At 48.3% G+C, this 25,663-nt stretch overlaps 1 protein-coding gene across 1 annotated transcript; it reads left to right on the forward strand.

Annotated features, from left to right (window-relative positions):
- Positions 1 to 206: 206 nt before the first annotated feature.
- On the forward strand, positions 207 to 25,663 carry LOC127038138 (IgGFc-binding protein-like). Its single transcript, XM_050930575.1, has 13 exons — positions 207 to 268; positions 1,449 to 1,525; positions 3,615 to 4,883; positions 5,965 to 6,287; positions 8,202 to 8,775; positions 9,528 to 10,126; positions 12,634 to 13,198; positions 14,956 to 15,551; positions 15,702 to 16,272; positions 16,785 to 16,984; positions 17,923 to 18,303; positions 21,399 to 21,685; positions 23,368 to 25,663. Exons 2-13 carry the CDS (start codon positions 1,459 to 1,461, stop codon positions 23,387 to 23,389), a joined length of 5,454 nt encoding a protein of 1,817 aa, XP_050786532.1. The 5' UTR covers positions 207 to 268; positions 1,449 to 1,458; the 3' UTR covers positions 23,390 to 25,663.

A 25,663-nucleotide genomic window follows, 5' to 3' on the forward strand; every position in this document is an offset into this window, starting at 1 on the left:
TGGCATGCATGAGTCAGTCAAAGCCTCTGTGAAGTGAGAGGCCAGACTGCTACTCGCTTCCCATTTGGGTCCAGCAGGTGATGATGAAACTCCAGTCCCAGTGGAGCCAAGAGAACCTTTCCCAGTTAGTTCATCATCACAAGGATTTGGCATTTGGTCCCTATATAAATGGAAGATTCAGAAGCAGAGCTACAGACAGGGAGAGGGACAAAGTGGACAGCTGCCTCTTCTGCTCCACCTTTGCTGCGATAAGTCAAAGGGGCTGGAGGTAAGTGCGCCGGCGGTGTCTTGTTCTGGCTCAGCAGCTGCTGCTGTTTGCTGAGAGGCTGATTGTAACTAAATCCATCCAGACCAGGATCCTGCTGCTGATCTTGAGTCGAGCAGCTCCAGGAGAAGGGACCTGAACCCTCCCAAACAGATCTGCCTAGAGAGGACATTTCTCCCTGGTGCCGGCTCATGAGCGGTTGGCTTGTGTCCTAGATTATGAGGCCCCCAATCCTACCCGGCATGACCATGGAGGGGTTTGTTATCAGCAGACATGTCTAAGCCTTTGGCAAGTCCTGCCGAGTGCTTTGCCTTGATTAGGTCATGTGGCAGTGTGTTCCACAGGTTGATTGTGCCTTAAGGAAAAACGGTTTTTTTGCCCCTTGAATCGCTCTTCAGTTTGTCCTCTGGCTCGGCGAAAGGCGGTGGGCTAGACTCCTGGCCTGGGACTGTGGGCACCTGGGTTCTCGTCCTGGCTGCACTGCTAGTTGACTTTAGGGAAAGTCACTTCCTCTGTCTGTGTCTCAGTTTCCCTGTGTAGAAAATAGAGATAATGCTCACAGCTGCCTTTGTAAAGTGCTTTGAGTGCCACAGATGAAGAACTAGGTATGATGCTTCCTAAAGGGGTGCTAGTGGTTAGGGCACTAACCTATCTCTTAGGTGCAATGGCATCAAGTCCTTACTAAACTACAGACTTCCTGGGTGTCCTTGAGCAACTCACATAGCCTCCCTGTGTACTGGGGACACCAGCACTTCCCTGTACCCCCAGGGTAAGCACCATGATCACTGTGAGATGCTTTGCTAATGGAAGGCTACATAAGTATCTAAGCTACAGAATAATATCTAGTGCTGTTCACCAGTAGATCTCAAACCATTTTACAAAGGAGGGCAGTGTCATTATCCCCCTTGTCCAGATGGGCAACTGAGGCACGGGGAGGGGCATGATTTACCCAAGGTCACCTGACCAGTGGCAGGAATAGAACCTAGGACTCATATTCTCTAGCCCGGTATGCTACTCATCAGCCAACATTGCCTCTGTAAAAGCTGCTAAGTCTGTGATAAAAACCAGACCATGGGTGGACATTTCCTCCCAGCCTCAGGGGCTGCGGCAGGGAATCTCGGCCCTGGACTGTTTCTGTGCAGTGCGCTGTGTGCTCTCCACTAATTCAAGATGTGTCTTTCAGCCACTGAACAATGCGCTCGGACATGGGGCTCGGAAAGGCCAAGCTGCTCCTGTGGGCCAGGATGGTCGTGCTCTGGGGTGAGTGATCCAGGGCTCACAAAGGCACCTCTGTCTCTTTTTTCGGAGCATGACAAGCTCATCACCTAACTGTGGGTGATGCCCAGTAGTTTGGGGCCATGTAGATAGAACCCAGGAGTCCTGACAGGGCTCGCCATGCTGCAGGGAGCAGGGTGTGAACTCCATAGGGGGCACTGTGCTGCAGAGAGCAGGGTGGGAGCTCGGTAGGGGGCCCTGTGCAACAGGGAGCAGGGTGGGGGCTCAGCAGGGGGCGCCGTGCTGCAGGGAGCAGAGTGGGAGCTCTGTAGGGGGCGCCGTGCTGCAGGGAGCAGGGTGGGAGCTCTGTAGGGGGCGCCGTGCTGCAGGGAGCAGGGTGGGAGCTCTGTAGGGGGCGCCGTGCTGCAGGGAGCAGGGTGGGAGCTCTGTAGGAGGCGCCGTGCTGCAGGGAGTTGCTGGGGGAGGCTTAGCAGTGGTTTTCTGTGCTCCAGGGATTGCGAAGGGGACACTGTGCTGTGGGGAGTGAGGGGTTGTCAAGGTTTTTTCCCCACTTTGAACTTTAGCATCCAAAAAGTGGGGACCTGCGTGGACCCTTCTAAGCTTAATTCCTAGCTTAGATCTGATAACACTGCCACCAGCCAAAATATAGTGTTTGGCACACTTCCTGTTCCCCCAAAACCTTCCCTGGGGAACCCAAGACTCAAACCCCTTGGATCTGAACACAAGGAGAAATTAGCCTTCCCCCTCTTTTCCCCCCAGACTTTCCCCTCCCTGGGTTACCCTGAGAGGCTACACTGATCCAAACTCCTTGGATCTTAAAACAAAGAGGGATTAACCTTCCCCCCCCTCCTTTCCCCCCACCAATCCCTGGTGAGTTCAGACCCAATCCCCTTGGGTCTTAAAAAAAAGGAACAAAATCAATCAGGTTCTTAAAAAAGAAAGCTTTTAATCAAAGAAAGAAAAAGTAAAAATTATCTCTGCAAAATCAGGATGGAAAATGCTTTACAGGGTATTCAGATTCATATAGCCTAGAGGGACTCCCCCGCCCCTTAGCCTGAGATTTAAAGTTACAGCAAACAGAGGTAAAAATCCTTCCAGCAAAATACACATTTACAAGTTAAGAAAACAAACATAAGACTAATCCGCCTTTCCTGGCTAGTACTTACTATTTTGAAACATGAGAGACTGTTTCAGAAAGATTGGAGGAAACCTGGGTGTACGTCTGGTCCCTCTTAGCCCCAAGAGCGAACAACGAACAAAACAAACAGCACAAACAAAGACTTCCCTCCACCAAGATTTGAAAGTATCTTGTCCCCCCATTGGTCCTCTGGTCAGGTGTCAGCCAGGTTCACTGAGCTTCTTAACCCTTTAAAGGTAAAAGAGACATTAACCCTTAACCATCTGGGTTCTCTGTAGAGGGCATTGTGCTGGAGGGAGCAGGGTCGGGGGGGGGGCTTATTTGAGGTTGCACTTCCCTTGCAGTCAGTGCTGATCCAAGTAGAGATGGAGATTAAACCCAGGTTGCCTGATCCCCATCTACGGCCTTGACCGCAAGACCCTTGTTCCTCGTTTTCCCAGCTCTCTGAACACTTGGCAACAACAGACAGCATGAGCCAGCAGGTCCTTGTGGATTGGTCTTAGTGCTTTAACTCACAGCAATAAACCATTCCGCCTCCTCTGGCTCTATTTACTGAACGCTGAGTTGTAATGGAGCTGGCACCAAATGACAATAACCCCTTTCATCACAGCGTGTGATGGGCTCCTGTACCAATTTCCAAACAAGCCCCTTTGTGCTTTCCCCCACACTGCCCTGTATGATTGGTAGGAGCGCCCTGCAAACCTTCACAAAGCCAGCACATTCTCCACCTTCAAATCCTGCCACAAGGACTACAAAAAACTTGACAATGGTTACGCCGCAGCTCATCTGACAACCCACCATGCTGAGCAATGTTGTCTCATTGGCTGTTCCCTGGTGCTCCCCGTCTGTCTGTACCCATCTGCGGTTGCTTGTCTTATGCTTAGTTCACACACTCATCTTTTTGTTCTGTGGTCCATGATCAGTAATGCGACCCCTATAATAACAGCTGTCTTCTCCTTCCACTTGTCTTTCCAGGCATGCCTAACCTTCCTCTCAGTGTGGTATCTGGGGAAATTCTGGGTCCTTCCCCTCCACGCCTTCTCGGAAGAGAATTCATCACAGCCTTCATGCAGAACGGCTTACAACAAACACTCAACAGTGACTTTCGGCTACTCATCACAGGCTATGCCCCAGCCACATTGATCACCATCTCCATGAAGAAGCCGGCGCTCAGGGTGCCTGTCCAGGTGAATGGCGGCCAGACCGCAACGGTGTTAATCCCACCCCACGCTGAAATGGTAGGGGCCAAAGTCTTCGACAACACAGTCGTTGTCCAGGCTGACAATGATGTCTCTGTCTTCTCACTCAACTCCAAACCCAACTCGGCCGACACCTCCCCTGTCTACCCGGTGCAGAGCTTGGGAACAGAGTATTACATTGTCACACCGATCATGGGCACAGATCGCTTTGGAGAGTTTGCCATTGTGGCCTGGGAGGGCCCCACCACAGTTGATGTGCACCTGAAAGGGGCTGTCATTTTTCAAGGAAAGACGCACTTCGGAGGGAGCAGGCTTACCATCAAGCTGGAGGCAAAGCAGGCTGTCCAGCTGCAGAGCCCAGTGGACATATCTGGCACCAAAATCATTTCCCAGAAGCCTGTGGCTGTCTACGTTGGACACACCTGCGTGACAAGATCCAACCAGTGTGACCATGTGTCTGAGCAGCTCCTGCCTGTCTCCAGCTGGGGGACCACCTTCATCGTGCCCCCATTGTCCTTTGAGATGCAGGGTGATATCGTCTATGTCTCCACCTCCCAAACAACTGAGGTGGAAATTCAAGTTGGGATGAGCAAGAGCAGGATGAGGCTGCTGGCTGAGAATGCTGTGCAGTACAGAACCCCTAGCTCCAATGCCTTGTACTTCTCCGCTAGTGCTGGGATCCAAGTCATCTTCTTCTGTGATGGTGGGACCAAAGGAAACATCAGATACGACCCCTTCTTCATGGCCATCCCAGCCATCTCGAGCTACTGCCAGTCCTATCACATCTACGGGCACAACGAGTTTGAGAACTATGCACTGATCATTGCCAAGACATTGGAGTCCACGGGGGTCACCGTCGATAAGAGACCACTGCGTAATGTCCTGTGGAAGCCAGTTCCAGGCACAGAATATTCTTGGGCTGAATACAGCCTTGGCAAAGGGTTCCAGGTCCATAATGTGGAGCATGCCAGCTCCCCCTTTGGCCTGCTGAGCATTGGGATCGGAAACCAGAAGGCATACGGCTCCCCAGCCATTTGTACCAGCGGTGAGTATGGTGTCATGGACTCTGTCCACCTCGCCCTACCACCCTCCTTCTCTCTCTTGATTCAGACTCAGGATAGTTCTCTATAAATACATCAAAGAGATAAAGACCAGGGTGGCAGAGGAGTACGTTAAGGGTCAATGCTGGCAGAAGAACAAATGACTATAAACTGGCCATGTATAAGTTTAGGCTTGAAATTAAAAGAAGGTTTCTAACCACCAGAGGAGTGAAGTTCTGGAACAGCCTCCCAAGGGGAGCAGTGGGGACAAAAAACCTAACTTGTTTTGAGACTGAGCTTGATATGTTTATGGAGGGGATGGTATGATGAGATTGCCCATAATGGCACATGGCTTCAGTGACTGCTGATAGCAAATATCTCCAATGGCAGGTGATGGGAGACTAGATGGGGAGGGCTCTAAGTTATGACAGAGAATTCTTTTCCAAGTGTCTGGCTGATGGGTCTTGCCCACACACACAGGGTCTAACTGATCACCAGATTTGGGGTTGGAAAGGAATTTTCCCCTAGGTCAGATTGGCAGAGACTGTTGGGGGGTTTGCTTTTCCCTGCAGCATGGGGCACTGGTCACTTGCTGGACTGAACTTGAGTAAAAGGCAGATTCTCTGTCCCTTGAAGTCTTGATTTGAGGGTGTCAGTAATTCAGACAGAGGTTAGGAAAGGTTCTGTAATGTGCAAGAAGTTGGTCTAGATGATCATAGAAGACTAGGGTTGGAAGGGACCTCAGGAGGTAGTCTAGTCCAACCCCCTGCTCAAAGCAGGGCCAATCCCCAGACAGATTTTTACCCCAGTTCCCTAAATGGCCCCCTCAAGGATTGAACTCACAACCCTGGGTTTAGCAGGCTAATGCTCAAACCACTGAGCTATCCCTCTCCCCTCATGATGATCCCTTCTGGCCTTGAAGTCTATGAGTTAGTGGGAGCTACAGTTACTCAGTTCCATCTGGATCGGCCCTTGGGTTCTGTTGGCCATCCCATGCCTGGCACCCCAGATGGTTCTGTTGAACGCAGGGGCCATGTCAGGCCTCACTCTGCAGCAAAATCCATTGGAGATTATGTTTTTTTTCAGATCCATGCAGAACACTGAATTGCCGGGAGAAGGAAACATGCAGGATTAAGAACGGCCAGGCAATATGCTTCCATGACTACACGGGAACCTGCCAGGGGTCCCTGACCTCCCAGTACTACAGCTTTGATGGTCTGACCATGGATGTCCAAGACACCTGCACCTATACCATCGCCAAGTACTGTGGTCATGAACCCACCCTGGAGCCCTTCACCATCAAGGAGAAAAACATGGGAAAACAGGACAGTTCCAACCTTGGGCTGACTACCATCCACGTCTATGGCTACAACATCTCCATCTACAAGGGAGAGAGTGGAGAAGTCAGGGTGAGTTGTCTGGCTTGATTCACTTTTTCACTTATAATTAGAACTGGGCATATTTTTTCAGAGAAATACTTTATTGAACAAGAGGCAGTTTCAGTCAATCCAAAACTAGTCATGAATTTGACACAAGTGGTTTTAGCTAGTTACAAAATGGCTGAAGGAGTTGCTGCATGGCCAGGTTTTAGCCCACTCTTTAGGGTTCTCAGCTGGAAAACAAAAGACCCATATTCAAATCCTACCTCTAGAACAGGCCCCAAATACACCTTAGCAATTCCGCAAAAATTCAGATTAGGTTCAATCCGAACCACTTTTTCTTTTTTGCAGCCAGCACCAAACAGAAAAATCAGCTACTCATCCCATTCTACATATAATACAGTGTTGTTCTGTAAGTAGCCCTGCACCTAAACTGTAAGGGAGTGAAAAACTGCAGAGGTGGAGACAGCTGAGCGAAAATCAGCATTTCAGTCCCCCCATGGAAACTCTTCATGTTTTAATGTTTGTTGCCATTGCAAATCGAGATGAAGTTGAAATATCAAAATTTCCATGCAACAAAAGTTCCCAAACATTTTGATTCGGAAATGTCACATTTCTAACGTTTCAGATTTCTCTAGAATCCACATGCATGCTTGGATTGTCTTGAAAATTAGTATGTTTGTTTGAGGCTGGGGGTTGGGACAGTGGTGTGAATTTGGAGTAGTTTGCCCACAAGAACAGACATACTGGGTCAGACTAATGGTCCACCTAGACAAGTACACTGTCTCTGACAGTGACCAGTGCCAGATACTTGTGGCAGTTTGAGGTTTAGGGACAGTGGAGCATAGGGCTGCGTCCCTGACCCTCATGGCTAATAGCCACTGATGGCCCTGTCCTTCATGTACTTAGCAGATTCTTTGTTGAACCCAGTTATACTTTTGGACTTCATAACATCCCCTGGCAACAAGTTCCACACATTAACTGTGTGTTGTGTGAAGAGGTACTTCCTCTTATTTGCATTAAACCTTCTGCCTATTAATTTCATCAGGTGACCCTCGGTTTTTGTGTTATCTGAAGGGGTAAATAACACTTCTTTGCTCACTTTCTCCACACCAGTCAGGATTTTATAAACCTCTATCATATCCTTCCTTAGTCTTCTCTTTTCCAAGCTGAACAGTCCCAGTCTTTTAATCTCTCCTCCAGTAGAAGCTGTTCCACATCCCTAATCGTTTTTGCTTCCCTTCTCTGCACCTTTCCCAATTCCAATATACCTTTATTGAGATGGGGCGACCAGATCTGTGCAGAGGGATTCCAGAACCAAAGGGCTGGTCTCTCTGTTATGCCTCTCTTTGTGTCATGTTTTCGTGCACACCCTTGGCTCAAACTATGGTACTGAATTGCCCTAAATTGAGTCTATCTGGTTGAATCTGACCTCAGGTGGGGTCCAGCTCTCAGTTCCAGGCTGGGCAGAGCAGTGTTGCCTAGTGGCTAAAGCGTTCAAAAGACCTGAGTGTTATTGGTGGCATTGCCTGCTGAGCTGCTGAGTGATGGTGAGTCACTTCTCTGCTATGTGATCCAGTTTTCCCTTCTGTAAAATGGGGATTATGATACACAGCCCCTTAGAAATGCACTTGAAGATCTATTACTGAAAAAGCATGATGTAAGAACTAGTGACCATTACTTTAACTTTTTATGTCCTGGTTTTGAGACATGTAAATTTACCCACAGTCTAGATTCTGGAAGGGCGCAAGGCAGCGCTGGATAATCTTAACCTTGCATTCACAAAGTTTTTTGACAGTGAATTTCCCTTGTCTTTTGCCTTGGTTGGTTTTTTGGATATTTGTGGCAGTGAATCATTACCCACAGAGCTCACAGTGGCAGTAAGAGCGGGTGTCGTGGAAAGAGCAATAATGCCTCCGTTTCTTCCCCTTTCTCTTTCGTTAGTTAAACGACAAGAGCGTCCGCCTGCCGGTCACCCTGGAGGCTGGGAAAATCAAGCTCTCCCAGAGCGAGAGACGTCCTGTCCTGCAGACGGATTTTGGGCTCCAGGTGCGGTATAACAGTGACTGGGCTGTGATCGTGACTCTCGCCAGCAGCTATTTTGGGAGCACTTGCGGGCTGTGTGGAAACTTCAACGGTGACAGTGACGATGAAGAGACGCTCTCCAATGGCACCAAAGCCTCTTCCGTCCTGGCCTGGCTTGATAGCTGGAGAGTGGAGGACTCAGACCCCTCCTGCAGGGATTCCTGCCAGGGGAAATGTCTGGTGTGTGAGGAGAGCAAGAGGCAGCTCTATGGTGGGGACAGTCACTGCGGGGGGATCAGCAAAGTGCCAGGAGGGCCCTTCAGAGAGTGTCACCCCAGAGTGAGCCCTGACGAGTTCTTCCACAGCTGCGTCTACAACGTGTGTCTGAATGAGGGCAACAAGAGCATTCTGTGCCAGGCGCTGAAAGCCTACGCGGACGCCTGCCGGGAGCACGGAGTCACTGTCTACGACTGGAGGACGCCGTCCGGCTGTGGTGAGGGCAGCATCTTGTTTTCCTTATTGATATGGGAGGGAATAGGGCTAGTCTGTCATTTTCCCCTGCTGATGGAGGGGATGGGGAGGGATGTGACTGCGGGGAGGGAATGTGCAGGATACCGGGGCATTGGGGTCACCACTGACATTGAGGGGAGAACGCCTCCTGCTGAGCTTCTGCCCTGCTCCCTGCAGCACAGCACCCACGGCTGCACCTCCTGCCCCACCCTCTGCAGCACAGCGCCCCCTACTGAACTCCCTGCCCCGCCCCCTGCAGCACGGCACCCATGACTGAACCCTCTGCACCAACCCCTGCAGCATGGCTCTCCCGCCCCCTGCAGCACAACGCCCCCTATTTAACCCACACCCCGACCTGTGTAGCACAGCACCCCCTAGTGAGCCCATCATCACTATTTCCTGTGGCACCATGTCCCTCTCTGAGCCCCCTGCCCTGCTTCCTACAGTTATTTTTACACCCAATCTCTGCTTCTTAGCTGCTGAGATCTGCCTGGCTCCTAATGCCAGGAGCTTTGGCTGCAGACACACAGAGAATAGTGAATATTGTGCATTACCTTTCATTGTCTGCATATGGGAATTAATTCCCTGGCCCAGCCCTGTTGGCTCGTACAGTATCCTGCAAGGCAGATAATGCAATGGCTGCTGCTCACATGTACGAATCTGTCTGTAGTGCTCACGGTCTCTAGGTAGGTTATTTAGTTCACTGCAATCTCCCCCTCTCTGACCTCCTGACAGTCCTGCCCTGCCCTGAGAACAGCCACTATGAGGCCTGTGGGAACGCCTGCCCAGCCAGCTGCTCTGACCGAACTGCCCCCTCCTCCTGCCGAGAGCCTTGCGCGGAGACCTGCCAGTGTGATGATGGTTACGTCCTCAGCGCTGGCCAATGTGTCCCCATGGGGAGCTGCGGATGTGACTATAATGGCCGATACTACAAACCCAGTGAGGAGTTCTGGGCCGATGAGAACTGCCGCTCTCGGTGCAGGTGTGACCCCAGCCTGGGCACAGTAGTTTGCCAGGAAACCAGCTGCAAGAGCAATGAAAGATGCGTCATTGTGAACGGTGCCCACCGCTGTAAGGCAACTACCTACTCCACCTGCATAGCTACTGGAGACCCTCACTACACCACCTTTGATGGGAAAAACTATGATTTTATGGGCACCTGCATCTACCAGTTCGCGGCTGTCTGCTCTGAGGACCCCACACTCACCCCGTTCAACGTCAAAGTGGAGAATAACAACCGTGGCAGTAAGGCCGTGTCCTTCACCAAAACAGTGACCTTAGAGGTCTACAATGTGACCATCAGCATGAGCAAGGATCATCCAGGCAAGATGCAGGTAACGATGTAGAGTCATTATTGGGATCGCTTGCAGGGCTGAAATCTTGCTGTCTAGTCTATATCCAGAAAACACAACCCAGGTGGTTTCCATCTTCCCATACCAGAGTTTGAACTATTTGAATATTTTCACATACAAATATTTGGTTGAAAAATGACTTATTTTCGGTGGGAAGAAATTCATGAAAATGGATGGAATGATTTGGTTGGAATGATTTGGTTTTTGAAAAAATGTTTGACGGGCACTAGAAATGCAAACTGGATCCACGTTGTTTTTCATCTTCCTTTCTTTTTTATTGTCACATTTGGTCCCCTTTGTTTCAGGTTGCTCAGTCTCGCTGCCACTGTCTGCCACTATCATCATAGTCATTGAAATGTGGGGCTGTGTGGGACCTCGAGAGGTCCATCTGAGTCAACCTTTTGTTTCAAAGTGTCATTTTGAAATGATGTTGCAAATGTTTTTTCAACCTGATCAAACATGCCAGGGGTTCATTTCTGTGAGAAAACCTGGACAATTCAGTTGCAGTTTAAAACCAACTGAATTTGGGGTGTATTTTTTTTGGTTCAGCCTCCGAACACTGCGGTTATCACTCAGAGGAGAATGTACCCGAGTGTTTGATCCAAATGTCCAAGCTCCTGAGTTCTGCAGCCCTTGTGCCATCAGCAAAATTCTTTGTCTTTGCCCTGACACCCTGGAGTAGAGGAGAGGCTAGCCACATCCTTTCAGCAAACTCTGAGGTCTCAAATGGTGCCCTCAGTTATTATACCCTATTTGAGGGTTCACGAGAGGAAGACAGCCCTATTATATCTATTAGACTTTTCAAATGAGCTCCTAGGTTTCAGCTCTCTCCACTTCTCTGTTGTTTCTATAAGTTTCTAGTAGCTGGTGCCAAGCTCTCCTGCAGTGGCTCAAGAACATGAGTACCAACGTCAGGCAGATTGCTAAGAACCAGGGCACAGACCACAAACTGGTTGTGAGTTCTGTACTTAGATTTCACCCACCAAGTGTAAACTCCACACATACTACAACAGCCTAACCATGGAGTCACAGCCAGTCCCTGTGGGTACTCCAGTCTGTCTGCTACCTTGTGATAGATGGTCCCTTACACCAAAAATCACAACCACATTCAGGCTGTTGCCACTCCCAAAGGACCTGTCACTTATCCAGGTAGCCAATCCTATAATAAACTATCTAAAGATTTATTATAAAGGAAACTAGGGAGTTATTGCTAAGGTTAAAGCAGGTAAACATAGATACACAAACGAGTTACAATCTTAAATTTCAACAGGTAATAGAAGCTGTCGTAATAAGCAAGCTCTATGTCCTCTGGGCTAAGTAAACCCTGGCTAAGCACTGGGGATCTCTTGCTTATACCTAGTAAAACTTACCCCTCAGAGTCCAAGCAGCATAAAGATACAGGTCCTTCTTTTTAGGGGGTTTTATCCCCAACCTCCTTTACAGATTCAGCTGATGGGAAGAATCTATTTGTATGACTCATCTTCAGGGGCGGGGAGGGGAGCAGGGCAGATGCCAAAGAGCAGAGCAACAAAGTTTTTTGTCCTCTTAATCATTACATAATAGTCTGTGTTGTATTGATGGACCTTCCCTGTTGGCCAGCACCTTTTGTTGGAGACCAGCACTTCACACTAGTTAATGTCATACTCATGTCATGCTCATGTGATTTACACAGTAACAGAGGCTCCCATTGCAAATGCTCAAATATTGCCTTACAATATGGGATACAGATGCTATAGGTAGATTAACGTAGGCAGCAACTCACCAGAATTCAACAGTCTAAATACTAAACACATTCTTATAATTCTAACACCTCTTTTACCAATACTAACACTCTGGTGAACCAGACTGATTCCAGCTACATATGTGTCAGTATTCAACTGAGGCTTGGGGACCTTGGCATGATCTGCCAGTGTCACACCTCCAGTGATGGGGGCTCCATGAGCTCCTTTGGAAGCCTGTTGCAGAGCTTAACATCCCTTATTTTTCCTAATATCTAACCTCAATCTCCCTGCTGCAGATTAAGCCCATTGCTTTTTATCCTACCTTCTGTGGACATGGAGAACAGTCCATCCCTGTCCTTTTTATAACAGTCCTTACCATATTTCAAGACTATCAGGTTCCCCCCTCAGTCTTCTTTTCTCAACACTAAATATGTCCAGTTTTTTACACAGGAGGATGGGAGCATGAAGCAGCCACACTACAAGTTCCAAGAGTCTCCACCATAGCATTTTGGCATAGAAGTATTTCACATTTTGATTTTTCACAGAAAACTTGAAATTTTCCCTGCAGAGTTAAAAAAGGAAAATGTGCAGCTATCCCCCCTATGACTCCTAGATAAACTTCCTGGAGCTCTCTGTGCACAGTTTTATGAAACATTCAGTTCTGGAGGTAGGTGGTCCAGGCTGCTCCATCTAAGGGTATGTGGAAGTATTACAAGATCTGTGCATGCAGGAATAGACCATTGACTGTCCCTGCCGTGTCTTTTCCAGGTGGATGGCGTTTTTGTGGACCTGCCCTTCTCCCACCAGCGCAAGTTCAAGGCCTATATCAGTGGTGTTCATGGTTTCATCAAGACCGACTTCGACCTGAGAGTGAGCTTCGACTGGTACAGTTACGCCAGGGTCATCATACCCAATACGTACGCCAACGCAGTCTGCGGCCTCTGTGGCAATGCCAATCAGGACCCCAGCGACGATCTGACCATGAAGGATGGAACTCAGACATCTGATAAGATTCAGTTCGCTGACAGCTGGAAGGTTGGTGACGTCCCGGGGTGCTCGTCTAGCTGCACCGGGGTCTGCTCAGTCTGCAGTGAGGCTCAGAAACAAACCTACAAGGGAGACCAGTACTGTGGGGTCCTCACCCGACAGAACGGGCCATTCAGACAGTGCCACGGAGCCATCAATCCAGCCCCCTTCTTTGATGATTGTGTCTTTGACACCTGCCAGTACAAGGGTCATCATAACACTCTGTGCAGTGCAATCAGTGCCTATGTGACATCCTGCCAGGCCAGGGGCATCCGGATAGGACAGTGGAGATCGGCCTCATTCTGCAGTAAGTGTCACTCCCTGAACATGTTGCCGTAAGTTTAATACAATCACAAACTGGCCAGCAAGCACATGCACCAGCGCCCTCTGCTGGGTGGAATCAGAACTGCTCACCCATGTGTCATAGGCAGAACTTTTCAAAAAACAGGGGGAGTGGGGATATTTAATAAAAAATTCCTAAATATTCAAGTTTGTTTGCATTTTGCAGGGCTCATAATGTAACAGTTTTCCATTTTTCCAATTTTCTTTGTGATTTTTATTAGAATTTTGGACATTTCAAAAATTATAATTTTAGACATTTCAAATTTTCATTTTTCCTTCTTTCTTGATCTCCCTTTGTTCTCTGTTTTTAGTCACAATGCAATAAAATGAATTATATCCAAGTTGTTTTTCTCCACTTTCCTTGTTTTCTTCTCCCTCCCTTTATTACTCTGAAAATTTCAAAACTTCTCAAGAGTCAGAGTTTCATTTTTTCTCTTTTTTTCAAAGTAGAGCAAGTTTTGATAAGTGGAAAAATGAGAAAAATGGGGGGAAAAGACACTAAGTGAGACATTATTCATTGTCCTGCATTCACTGGCAAAACAGGGAAATCAAAGATCTGACTATTTGAATTGTCAACACTTTAAACATTTTTAATTTTAATGAAAAATTGGAGAATTTTAAAAAACTGAAAGTTTTTGTGAAAGCTTTTGGTTTTGAGAAAAACAACAACATTATTTCATCCAAAACAAGTTTTGAATTAACAATTTTAACCTAATACAAGTCCAATAAAAACAAAATCTCATGCCTGACAGTCCTTCACCCCACAACATCAAAAGAAGGGGAAAAAATAGAACTAGTCTGGAATTTTCCCCCCCAAAATGTTTGTTTGTTGGGAAATGTCACTTTGCCAAAACCAAAACTACTTGAGAAAAAGAAAAGAAACAGAGTGTTGAAATTGTCAAAACATCTTGTTTCAACATTTTTGAAATCAAAACTTTTTTTTTCTTGAGTCAAATGACTTTTTGTTCTTAAATCTTAGTTCACTTATACTAAAATATTTTTTTTTAAAAAGTCAAAATCTAAATGAAACAATTTAAAATGGTCAAAGCAGCATCTTTCCGGTGACCAGATCAGAATTGGTTTCAGATTATTGCACTGTGACAATGCTAAAGATTTCAGCTTTTTGCACCATTTCAAAAAGGGCCAAAATTCAGAATCTCAAACTCTTGCGGGAGGGAAAAATTATTTTTTGCCCAGTGTTAGAGAAAACATTGACTGTGTCTTCAAAAATCAGATAAATCTAGTAGAGGACCACAGCCACACGACAATAACTTGCTAGGGATACGGTGATTTCATGGTGTCATGACAAGGAGAGTTAAAGCACTTTGGTTGTCCTAATTGTTCATTTTCTTTGGGTTGCTTTTCAGTTTAACTTTAACTCTCAATTTCCTGGGTTTACAATGCCTGGTGGTAGGATAATTACAACACCCCTGTAATGCATTTTACCCTTAAATTACTGATATGTATTCTCAGCCTTAGTGCCATTTAACAAGTTCTGTCTAGTAACTGATATTATTATTGTTGTTGACTGCACTTTACTCTAACCATTAGACTCTGCTCCACTTCCAGAGCTAGGAAGAGAACTCAGTAGTCCTGGTTCCCAGTCCCCCTGCTCTAACCCACTAGACCCCACTGCCCTCCCAGAGCAGTAGGCACCACGTCTTTTCCCAGACTTCTTGGTGTTAACAGAGATCTGCATGCTCAATCCAATGTCTCCTGCAGGCCTCACCTGTCCCCGGAACTCTCACTACGAGTTCTGTGGGAGCAGCTGTCCTGCCACCTGCCACAGGCCCTTGGCTCCAGACAGATGTGAGGAGCCTTGTGTAGAAGGGTGTTTCTGCGATGTCGGATTCATCCTCAGCGGAGACCGGTGCGTCCCCATCGTGCAGTGTGGCTGTGTGCACCAGGGCAGGTACTACCCCAAAGGAGAAGAGTTCTACACCAGTGCCTCCTGCCAGGAGTGGTGCCGCTGCCAAGACAACGGGGTCGTCGAGTGCCAGGAGGCCTCCTGCGGAGCCAATGAGGAGTGCAAGGTGGAGAACGGAGTCCTGGGCTGCCACCCCATGGAGCATGGAATCAGTGTAGTTTCCGGTGACCTTCACTACATCTCATTTGATGGACAGGCCTTCGACATCCAGGGCTCTTGTGCTTATACCTTAGCCAAGGTCTGCAGCAGTGACCCCCGGCTGGTGGAATTTTCCGTGGTGGTTGAGAACGAGAGCACTGGTGGTGGCCGTGTGGCTCGCACAAGGGCAGTGGTGGTCTCTGTGCATGGTTACACCATCTCTCTGGAGAGGGGAAGGAAGTGGAAGGTGGAGGTAAGTCCCTGCTTGAGATTAGTCTCATTGAAGCCAACTGAGTGGCTCACACCATTTGTGATCCTGACGTGTGTGTGTGTGTAAGTGTAACCAGGACACTGCTGCTAAGTCCCTGCTAGTGACTGGTGAATTTCCCTCTCATTGGCACAGGTGGGTGGAGAGCTCTATACTCTCCCACTGGCTATGGACAACGGGAAACTTTGGATCAACCAGGAAGGGAACAACATCATTGTCCAGTCTGCCTCTGGCCTCCAAGTCTTTTATGACACTGCCTCCTACCTCCTAGTGTCCATCCCCAGCACCTACAAGGGACACCTGTGCGGTCTGGCTGGCAATTTCAATGGTGACAAAAATGATGACTTCCTGCTGCCCAGTGGAAAGAGCACTCAAAGTTTGAGCGAGTTTGTCGCCTCCTGGAAGGTGCCTGTTGATGGTGCCATGTGCTCCGATGGCTGCGGAGAGAGATGCCCCATCTGTGATGGGGCCCAGACAGCACCGTACCAGTCTGAGCGCTCATGTGGGCTGATCAGGGCCACCTCAGGTCCCTTCAGAGATTGTCACTCACTGGTCAGCCCTGCCAAGTACTTCAACCACTGTCTCCACGACATGTGTGCTACCAACGGGACGGGAGAGACCCTCTGCCAGAGCCTCCAGGCCTACGCGGCTGCATGCCAGACAACTGGAGCCAAGATCAAAACCTGGAGAACAGCCTCCTTCTGCCGTGAGTTTATAGAGCAACCTATAGCTCTGGTCTTTCCATTGGCTTCATTTCAAGCCCATTAGCCCCCAGAGGATTTTTTTTTCCTGATAGCAACTTAGAGCTCAGGTTTATAATATCTTCAGGTGTTTGCAGCCCCTCTGTAGCCACATCATCTGCAGCATGATGAATTGCAATTTTTGCACCTGTGTTTTTGATTGATTTTCTCCAGCCAGACCACCCTTGGGTCAGATCTCCATGGGTCTTTGGGTCAGGATTGGAAGAATGTCGGTGACCCAATGGGGGACACACTGTCCTCTGGCTCTGACTCCAATGTCTGGTGCTCTGGGACACTGCACTGCAGTAAATGCTACAATTAAGCCATATCTGAGATGATCCCATCATTGAGTCCACCCACCGCAGCACTCAGCTCTGAGCTAGGTGGCACTGTGCTAGACAGTGTAACTATGTCTCCAGTGGAAATTATTTTTAAACCTTCACTCCATCCTCTTTCTCTCTTGCATCTCTCTCTCCAGCCCTTGCCTGCCCACTCAACAGCCACTATGAGCTGTGCACCAAGTCCTGTGATTTCACCTGTGCTGGCTTGTCTGCCCCTGCTCAGTGCACCCAGAAATGCTTTGAAGGCTGCCAGTGCAATACTGGCTACATGTTCGATGGGGAGGGATGCGTGTCCATGGACAGGTGCGGCTGCATGCACGATGGACGCTACATCAAGGTGGGTCCTGGCTGTTCTGTGCAATTGGTGCCTTCAGAGCCTTAGAATAACAGAGCAGAATTGGTAAAAAATATATGAGTTTTCTAAGAGTTTCCAGTGGACTCTACCAATACAGAATAGAGTCCATTAATATGACAGACCTAGGTTTCATTTTTTCCAACTTCATTTCCTGGATTTTGATTTTTGTTTATGGTTCTCATTCTGTTCTGATGTCATTTCTGAGGCCTGTCATCATGATTTGTCATTATTGCCCTCCTTCTTGACTGTGGTTGATCATCACCTTCTTCTGTTATCTTTTCCTTCTTTATTTGGTCATCATGCTTATCCCTTATACGTTCCCCTTTACCATGCATGCCTTTTCTATTTAAATGTTAAGCTGTTTGGGGTGTAGGCTCTCTCACTGTATTTTTGTACAGTTTCTGGCATAATAAGGCCTCATTCTTGACTGGCCCCTAGGCACTACCATAATAAATACAAAATAATTGTCCTTGTTTCTTGAGTCATGTCCATTGTCTTTTGTCTTTTCCTTCTTTCTTGGGTCGCCACTGACATCCTTTGTCTTTTCCTTCTTTCTGTGGGAGCCATTATCATCCTTTAATTGCTTGTTTCCTTGATTTTCAAAGTCCATCCTTTGTCTTTTCCTCTTTCTTTGATTGGTATCCTCTTTGGTTGACATTATTATCATTTAAAGTTACCGTGTTTCTTTGATCCTCACCATTGTCCTGTATCTTCTGCTTGTTTCTTGGGTCATTGCCTTTGTCTTTCTGTTCTTTATTTGGCCATTATCATCGTCCTTTGTCTTTCCCTATCTGGTCTTTCATCTCCTCTTGGTGAGAGTTTCCCTAGGCATTCTAACACTGTTGCTGTTGATCTTTGGAGGCTAATATCTGACCTAATAGAAAGTTTTAGAAAGTTGTTAATTTTGGAATTTCCCTCAGTCCAGGGAGAATGTCATCTCCAGTGACTGCTCGGAGAAATGCACTTGCCACCCATCAAGCGGGCTCATCTGTGAGAAAAACAGCTGCCCCACTGGAGAGATCTGCGTGCTCAGGGATGGGATGCATGGATGCATGAAGCAGGAAGGCCAGTGCATGGTCTCTCCGGGTGCTTACCTCACCACCTTTGATGGTGTCAAGGGGAAATTCCTCTACAGTGGGATGTACAAAGTGGCCTCGCTCTGTGATGAGAGCTCTCCTGCCTGGTTCAAGGTGGTGGTAGACATCTGCGAATGCACCAATGACGGAATACCAGCTTGTGAGGCCATCTTTGTTTTTTTCCGAGAAGCTCTTGTCACTGTGAACAATAACATGGAGGCCTGGGTAAGAGGGGGCTGGGTTGAAACATGCTGAACCAAGGGAGCAAAAGCTTCCTACATCAGTTGGAGCCCAAGAGAAAAATCCTTCACTCTGATTTGGTGTCTCCAAGGTCTTGATAAATATTAGTGAATTAATCCCCATAACCCCTAACTGGGACTAAAGTAAGGGGCAGGAGGGGGAAAATATCAGAACTTATTGGGAATTTTCAGACAAAACTTTTTTTTCATCAGGAAATATCCATTTGTGAAAACTTAATCTGTTTGGGAGATTCAAATACTGTTGAAAAATTCACAAAGAAATTGTTGAAACGTCCCATTTTGACCTTTTCTAAATGACAAGTTTCGGTTTTCAGTTCAAAACAACTTCTCATTTAGAAATGTTACTTAATTTATAAAAACAAAAAACATAAAAAAAATTAAAAATCTAAATCAAAATGAATCATTTCAAAGGGTATGTCTACACTATGGGATTATTCCGATGTTACAGAAACTGATTTTTGGAAACAGATTGTATAAAGTCGAGTGCAGGCAGCCACACTACGCACATTAATTCGGTGGTGTCTGTCCATGTACCGAGGCTAGCGTCGCTTCCGGACTAGCTATCCTATAGCTATCTCATAGCTCCCGCAGTCTCCCCTGCCCATTGGAATTCTGGGTTGAGATCCCAATGCCTGATGGGGCCAAAAATTTATCGTGGGTGGTTATGGGTAAATGTTGTCAGTCAATCCTCCTTCCGTGAAAGCAACAGCAGATAATCATTTTGCACCCTTTTCCCTGGATTGCCCAGGCAGACGCCATGGCACAGCAACCATGGAGCCCGTTCAGCCTTTTTTCACTGTCATCATATGTCTACTGAATGTTGCTAACAGACGCAGTACTGCAGTGCTACACAGCGGCATCCCCTTGCCTTTGCAAGTTAGCAAAGATGGTCACCAACTCTAATATACCGTCTGCTGCTTTGCAAGTTGACAATGACGGTTACCAGTCATACTGTACCATCTGCTGCTGTCATGGATGTTCCTGGCCGGCCTCGGTGAGGTCGGTTGGGGGCGCCTGGGCAAACATGGGAATGACTCACCAGGTCATTCTCTCCTTTAAGTTTTGTCTAATGGAGAGTCAGTCCTGCCTAGAATATCAGGCAAGCCTACTAAAGAACCAGAGAGGCAAACGGCCGCTCCGGGTCAGAGCCCCAAACATCCCGCAGAAATGATGAGCTGCATGCCATTCTAGGGGGTGCCCCTGCAACAATGCCACCCGTTGCTTCCCTCCTCCCTAACCCCTTCTGGGCTACCGTGGCAGTTATCCCCCCATTTGTGTGATGAAGTAATAAAGAATGCATGAATAAGAAACAACACTGACTTTATTGCCTCTGCAAGCAGAGATCAAACGGGGGAGGGGAGGGCAGCCTCCAACTACCATGATATTCCAGGCAGGAGTGAATCTCCATTAGACAAAACTTAAAGAAGAGAATGACCGGGAATCATTCCTATTTTTGCCCAGGTGCCCCTGGCCAACCTCACCGAGGCCAGCCAGGAGCACCCACGGGACAACGATGACAGATACTAGTCATACTGCACCATCTGCCGTCTGCAAGGGAAGGGAAGGGAAGGGAAGGGGATGCTGCTGTGTAACACTGCAGCACTGCGTCTGCCAGCAGCATCCAGTAGACATACGGTGACATTGAAAAAAGGTGAGAAAGGACTTTTTTCCCTTTGCTTTCATGGGGGGGGGGGGGCAACGACATATACCCTGAACCACCCACGACAATATTTTTGACCTTTCAGGCTTTGGGAGCTCAGCCAAGAATTCAAATGGTTTTCGGAGAGTGCAGAAACTGTGGGTAGCTACAGTCGTCAGTCGCCCCTCCCTCCTTGAGTGTCCATTTGATTCTTTGACTTTCTGGTATGCTTGTCTCAGCTCCTTAAGTTTCACGCAGCACTGTGTTGAGTCCCTATTGTGGCTTCTGTCCATCATGGCCTTGGAGATTTTTTCCAAATGTTTTGGCATTTCATCTATTGGAATGGAGTTCTGATAGAACAGATTCATCTCCCCATACAGAGATCAGATTCAGTAACTCCCGTATGGTCCATGCTGGAGCTCGTTTTTGATTCTGGAACTGTATGGTTACCTGTGCTGATCAGCTCTCCACGCTGGGCCAACAGGAAATGAAATTCAAAAGTTCGTGGGGCTTTTCCTGTCTACTTGGCCAGTGCATCCGAGTTCAGATTGCTGTCCAGAGTGGACACAATGGTGCACTGTGGGATAGTTCCTGGAGGCCAATACCGTCGAATTGCGACCACACTAACCCTAATTCAAAACGGCAATACCGATTTGAGCACTACTCTCCTCGTCAGGGAGGAGTACAGATATCGATATTAAGAGCCCTTTATATTGAAATAAAGGGCTTTGTTGTGTGGATGAGTGCAGGGTTAATTCGGTTTAATGCTGCTTAATTCAAGATAACCTCGTAGTGTAGACCAGGCCAAAGTTATGGAAATGAAACATTTCACTTGATCTGATCCAAAACAATTTTCAGATTATCAGGTTTTTTTCAACATTTTTACTTTTCCTCCCATTTTTGGATGGCAAAAAAATGTCAAATTCGCAATTATTTTCATGGGATAGAAAAACAATTTTCCCTCTCAGCTCTAGAAAATAGAGATCCCCATGTCTGCTGAAAGAAAAGGACAGAGCCCTATATCTCTGTAGCTCTGGTAGAAAGTACCCTTCCCTATTGCTCTCAGTGACTGCAAGATCTCCCACTATGGTTTCAACCTGCTTTGACCATTGAACGGCACAGGCCTTAGTATCCCCAGAAACTCAGGCATAAACTGATCAAATGCCTTGCCTAAGGTCAAATAAGGAGTCAGCTGAGCAGTTGGGAATAGAACCAGGAGTCCTGACTACAAGCTCTCCTTGCTCTAACCACCAGACCCTTCCCAGAACCCAGGAGTCCCCCAGCAGCTGCATCCACTAGATGTTATTATAGACCCCATTGACTTGTAATGGGGCCCACGGACTCTAGCTCAGTCCCTGCTCCATCTCACTGATCTCCACATCCCCCTGCTCTCCCCTGACCTCCCCATCTGTGCTTTTCAGGTGAATGGGCGCTCAGTGCAGTTCCCGGCAAACGTCTCTGATGCTGTGTCTGTGATCGAGTCTCAGAGCGGCGTGGCCGTGGTACAGACGTCGGGGATGCACGTTCTGTTCAGGTCCAGCGGGGAGGTGACGCTGAGGGTGGGCGAGAGCCTGGCTAACAAGCTGTGCGCACCCTGCGGGAACTTCAATGGTGATGTCTCTGATGACCTGCAGCTGCCCAGCGGGCAAATGGTGGGGAACATCGCCGAGGTCATCGACGCCTGGAAGGCCAGAGACTTTTTAGGATGGTGAGTGGCTCTGCAGATGTGGCTTGTTCAGTCAGTGCCTAGCAATGACTGATTGTAGTTGGGATACAGAGTTGGGCTGGTTGTCTAAACCCTGGGTACTAGCAGAGTGTAGGGACAATCCTGTCCTGGAACTAGCAGGCTGTAGTAGATGGGGATTCAATGGGGCTGCTCTGTCTTTTTTGATTTTGTCCACAGTGACTGATACACAAAGGCAAGATGCTTCTCTGGCTGGTAAGTGACCTGCTCTTTCTAATACATCATGGCATCAGCTCTGTATACATCTGATGGTTTAATTGGGCTGGTTTCATCAACTCTAATTGCTTTACAATAACGTATTCTGTGATTTAATTTCCTAGGTTTTTATTAATGCTTAAGCATGGGGTCGGAGGCTGGGCAAAAGGTTGGCATTGATCTATGAAGGGACTAAAAGGGAGAATAGAGTCTTGGCTCCCGGCTCCCAGCTCCCCTGCCCATCAGACACCTCTCTGCCCAAGCGGAGAATAAAAGACTGTATCACAATAATGCATATGCAAAAGGGGGCTGAATTAAGTTTTTACAAGGCCACCTTAACTGTGGCATTTCCCAAGTTTTGACCAAGTGACTTAAAAACCTTACCGCTCTTTTAGGGTAGCTTTTGTGTGTGATATATGTAGATCTATAGCCAGTCGCTCAGCCCACCCTCCTGTAATGTAAACGTATACCACCAGAATGTGGCAGTGAGGAGTATATTATCCCAGGTATACTAAGGGGGAAATGGAGGCACGGTCATACCCAGAGCAGCCTTTCCAATGGCTTGTTCCCTGTTGACCCTGGGTTTTCACACCCTTCTCCAGAACGTTGGGAAAACCACATGTCCCCCCCATCTGATTGGCTGCCTTTCCCCCCCATGATTCTGCCTCGCTGGGGAAGGGCAATCAATCAGAGCCTTGACTCTCAGCAAATGTCACAAACAGCACTGTCCTCCCCAATCCTGCAGGAAGTGAAAGGGCTTGGCTTTGGAAGCGGGGGGGGTGTCATCTGATAGAGGCTGCTGCCCCTTCAGCCCTATAGCCCCCCCTCCTCGCCCCAAACCTAACAGGGCCTGGGGCCTGTCCACAAACTGAGCCCTGCTCCCTTGCGGGTGGAGTTTCCCTTCCCATTCCAAACCAGGCCTCTCCCACAAGGAGTGGAGCTACCCCATCTGTGTCAGTGGGGCTGGGCTGAGGGATTTGAGTGGTGGAGGGAGTGGCCATCCTCAGCAGCTCCTCACATGAAACAGGAGACTGGGGGCGAGGGAGAAAGGGTGGCTGGGGAGCGAGATGGCACCAGTGCTAAGGGGGCAGCTGGTCCCAGGGGTTGGGTGTCGGGTTACTAGGGGCAGAACATGGCACCTGGGAGTTCAGAAACGGGGAGAGGGCAGGGCCAGGCCAGCCAGCACCACCTATTCAGGGAACTGAGATTGTCTGCCTCCCAAACTGGACAAAACTGGTGCCAAGTCCTGGGGATGGGAGGGGAAGCAGTGCCAGAATCTTTGCCTCCCCTTTCTGGGATGAGCTGGGTAGGAAGAGCTCAGGGGCGTGGGGAGAAGCAGAGCGGTCTAGGTGGCCAAGAGAGTCCCAGGAGGATATATACAAGGGCTCTATTACACGGAGACAGCCAGGGCATCTGTCTCAGCTCATACCCGGCCATGTTTTCTCTTCTAGCCACGCTTCTAACATCGTGTGAGCTGAGCTGGGAGCTCCATTGATCCCGGCACATTAGACGGCATCAGCGTGGGTTTGGCCCAGGAATTCCCACTACACAGAGTGCTGGAGGCAGCTGGGACTCACCGGGCCATGTGTGTGGCTGAAACCCTGGGCTGATGTGCACAGAGCTGTGTGAGGGAACTGGGTGCGCCACTTTCCCAGCTTTGGATATCTCAGCCTAGACACACACACACACGCAAACATGCATTGTATAGAGCTAGCTACCGTCAGGGTTAGAATAATAGAATATCAGGGTTGGAAGGGACCTCAGGAGGTCACCTAGTCCAACCTCCGGCTCAAAGCAGGACCAATTCCCAACTAAATCATCCCAGCCAGGGCTTTATCAAGCCACACCTTAAAAAATATTGAATTATCAAAAGCATCTAAAGGAATTAGGCACTAGAGCTGGTTGAAATTTTTTGGCCAAAACTGCAGAATTGATGACACCAAAACATTCCACAAATTTGGGTTGATTTTTGCCAAATTGCTCATTAAGAAAAAAATCTAAGGGGAAAAAAAAGAGGGCTTTGTCTTGATGTTTTCAAAAAAAAAGGTTTCAATTTCAAAATTTCCTTTTATTTTATTTTTTAAAAATCTCCAAACATTTTGAAGTGGTCAAAATTTAAATGAAATGGTTCATCTGAACCCCAAATAATTTTTGTTCAACTTTTCAGTGAGCCAAAAATGATGAAAAGTTGCATTTTTGATCCAGCCTGGAACAGTTTCCCCCTCCCCCCAACTTTTCAAAATTGTAAATGAACCAAAAAAAATCAAATTATTTGCCCATCTCTGTTAGGCTCACAGACTTGAAGGCCAGAAGGGACCATCATGATCATCTAGTCTGATCTGCACCTCACAAGCCACAGAATCTCATCCACCAACTCCTGCAACAGACCTATAACCTCCAGCTAAGTTACTGACGTCCTCAAATGATGATCTAAAAACTTCCAGTTACAAAGAATCTATCATGTACTCTATTTAATTCAAACCAGCAAGTGACCTGTGCCCCATGCTGCAGAGGAAGGCCAAAAAAACCCAGGGTCTCTGCCAATCTGACCGGGGGACAAATTCCTTCCCGACTCTAAATATGATGATCAGTTAGACTATGGCCCACCAGCCACATCCAACCCACCAGCCATTTTAATCTGGCCCTCAAGCTCCCGCTGGGAAGCAGGATCTGGGGCTTGCCCCACTCTGGCACTCCAGCCGGGGAGCAGGGTCAGGGACTGCTCCATGCAACTCCCCGAAGCAGGGGCATGGCCCCCCTCTGGCTCCTATGTGTAGAACAGCCAGGGTGCTCTGCTCTGCACACTGCCCCCGCCCCAAGCGCTGCCCTTGCATCTCCCATTGGCCGGGAACTGCAACCAATGGGAGCTGCAGGGGCGGTGCCTGCAGATGGGACAGCGTGTACAGCCACCTGGCTGCACCTCAGTGTAGAAACCATAGAAGGGACATGCTGTTCCTTCCGGGAGATGCCCGAGGTAAGCTCCGCCCTGAGTCTGCGCCCCTGAGCCTCTCCCCATGCCTGAACCCTAACCCCCAGCCCGATCCGCCCTCTGAACCCCTCGGGCCCAGCCCGGAGCACCCTCCTACACCCCAAACTCCCCATCCCCAGCACTCCCCCAGAGACCATCCCCTGCACCCTGCCCTCCACCCCAGCCTGGAGCCCCCTCCCGCACCCTGAACTCCTCATTTCTAGTCCCACCCCAGATCCCACACTCCCAACTAGAGCCCTCACCCACCTCCACACCCCAAACCCAAATTTGTACATATTCATAGCCTGCCATACAATTTCTATTCCCAGATGCGGCCCAGCCAGACACCAGGGAAAGAATTCTCTGTAGTAACTCAGAGCCTTCCCCGTGTAGTGTCTCATCGTCGGCCATTGGGGATATTTGCTATTAGCAGTCAAGCGTGGTGTATACATCACACCATCCCGTCCATAAACTTATCAAGCTCACTCTTGAAGACAGTTTGTTTTTTTGCCCCCACTGCTCCCCTTGGGAGGCTGCTCCAGAACTTCTTTCTTCGGATGGTTAGACACCTTAGTCTAATTTCAAGCCTAAACTTGCTGATGGCCAGTTTATATCCCTTTGTTCTTGTGTCCACCTTTGCCCAAAATAATATTATGCACCCAGCACAACCAGGTGTGGAGACATGCTTCCCAGCAGCTCCTTTACAAATTCTACCCTCAACGGCTGAAATGCTGCTTTCTTGTTGTCCATTTCCGGCCAGCCCTGCTGATTTGGGGATA

The sequence above is a fragment of the Gopherus flavomarginatus genome, chromosome 20 (genome assembly GCF_025201925.1).
Source record: "Gopherus flavomarginatus isolate rGopFla2 chromosome 20, rGopFla2.mat.asm, whole genome shotgun sequence".
Classification (NCBI taxonomy): Eukaryota; Metazoa; Chordata; order Testudines; family Testudinidae; genus Gopherus; species Gopherus flavomarginatus.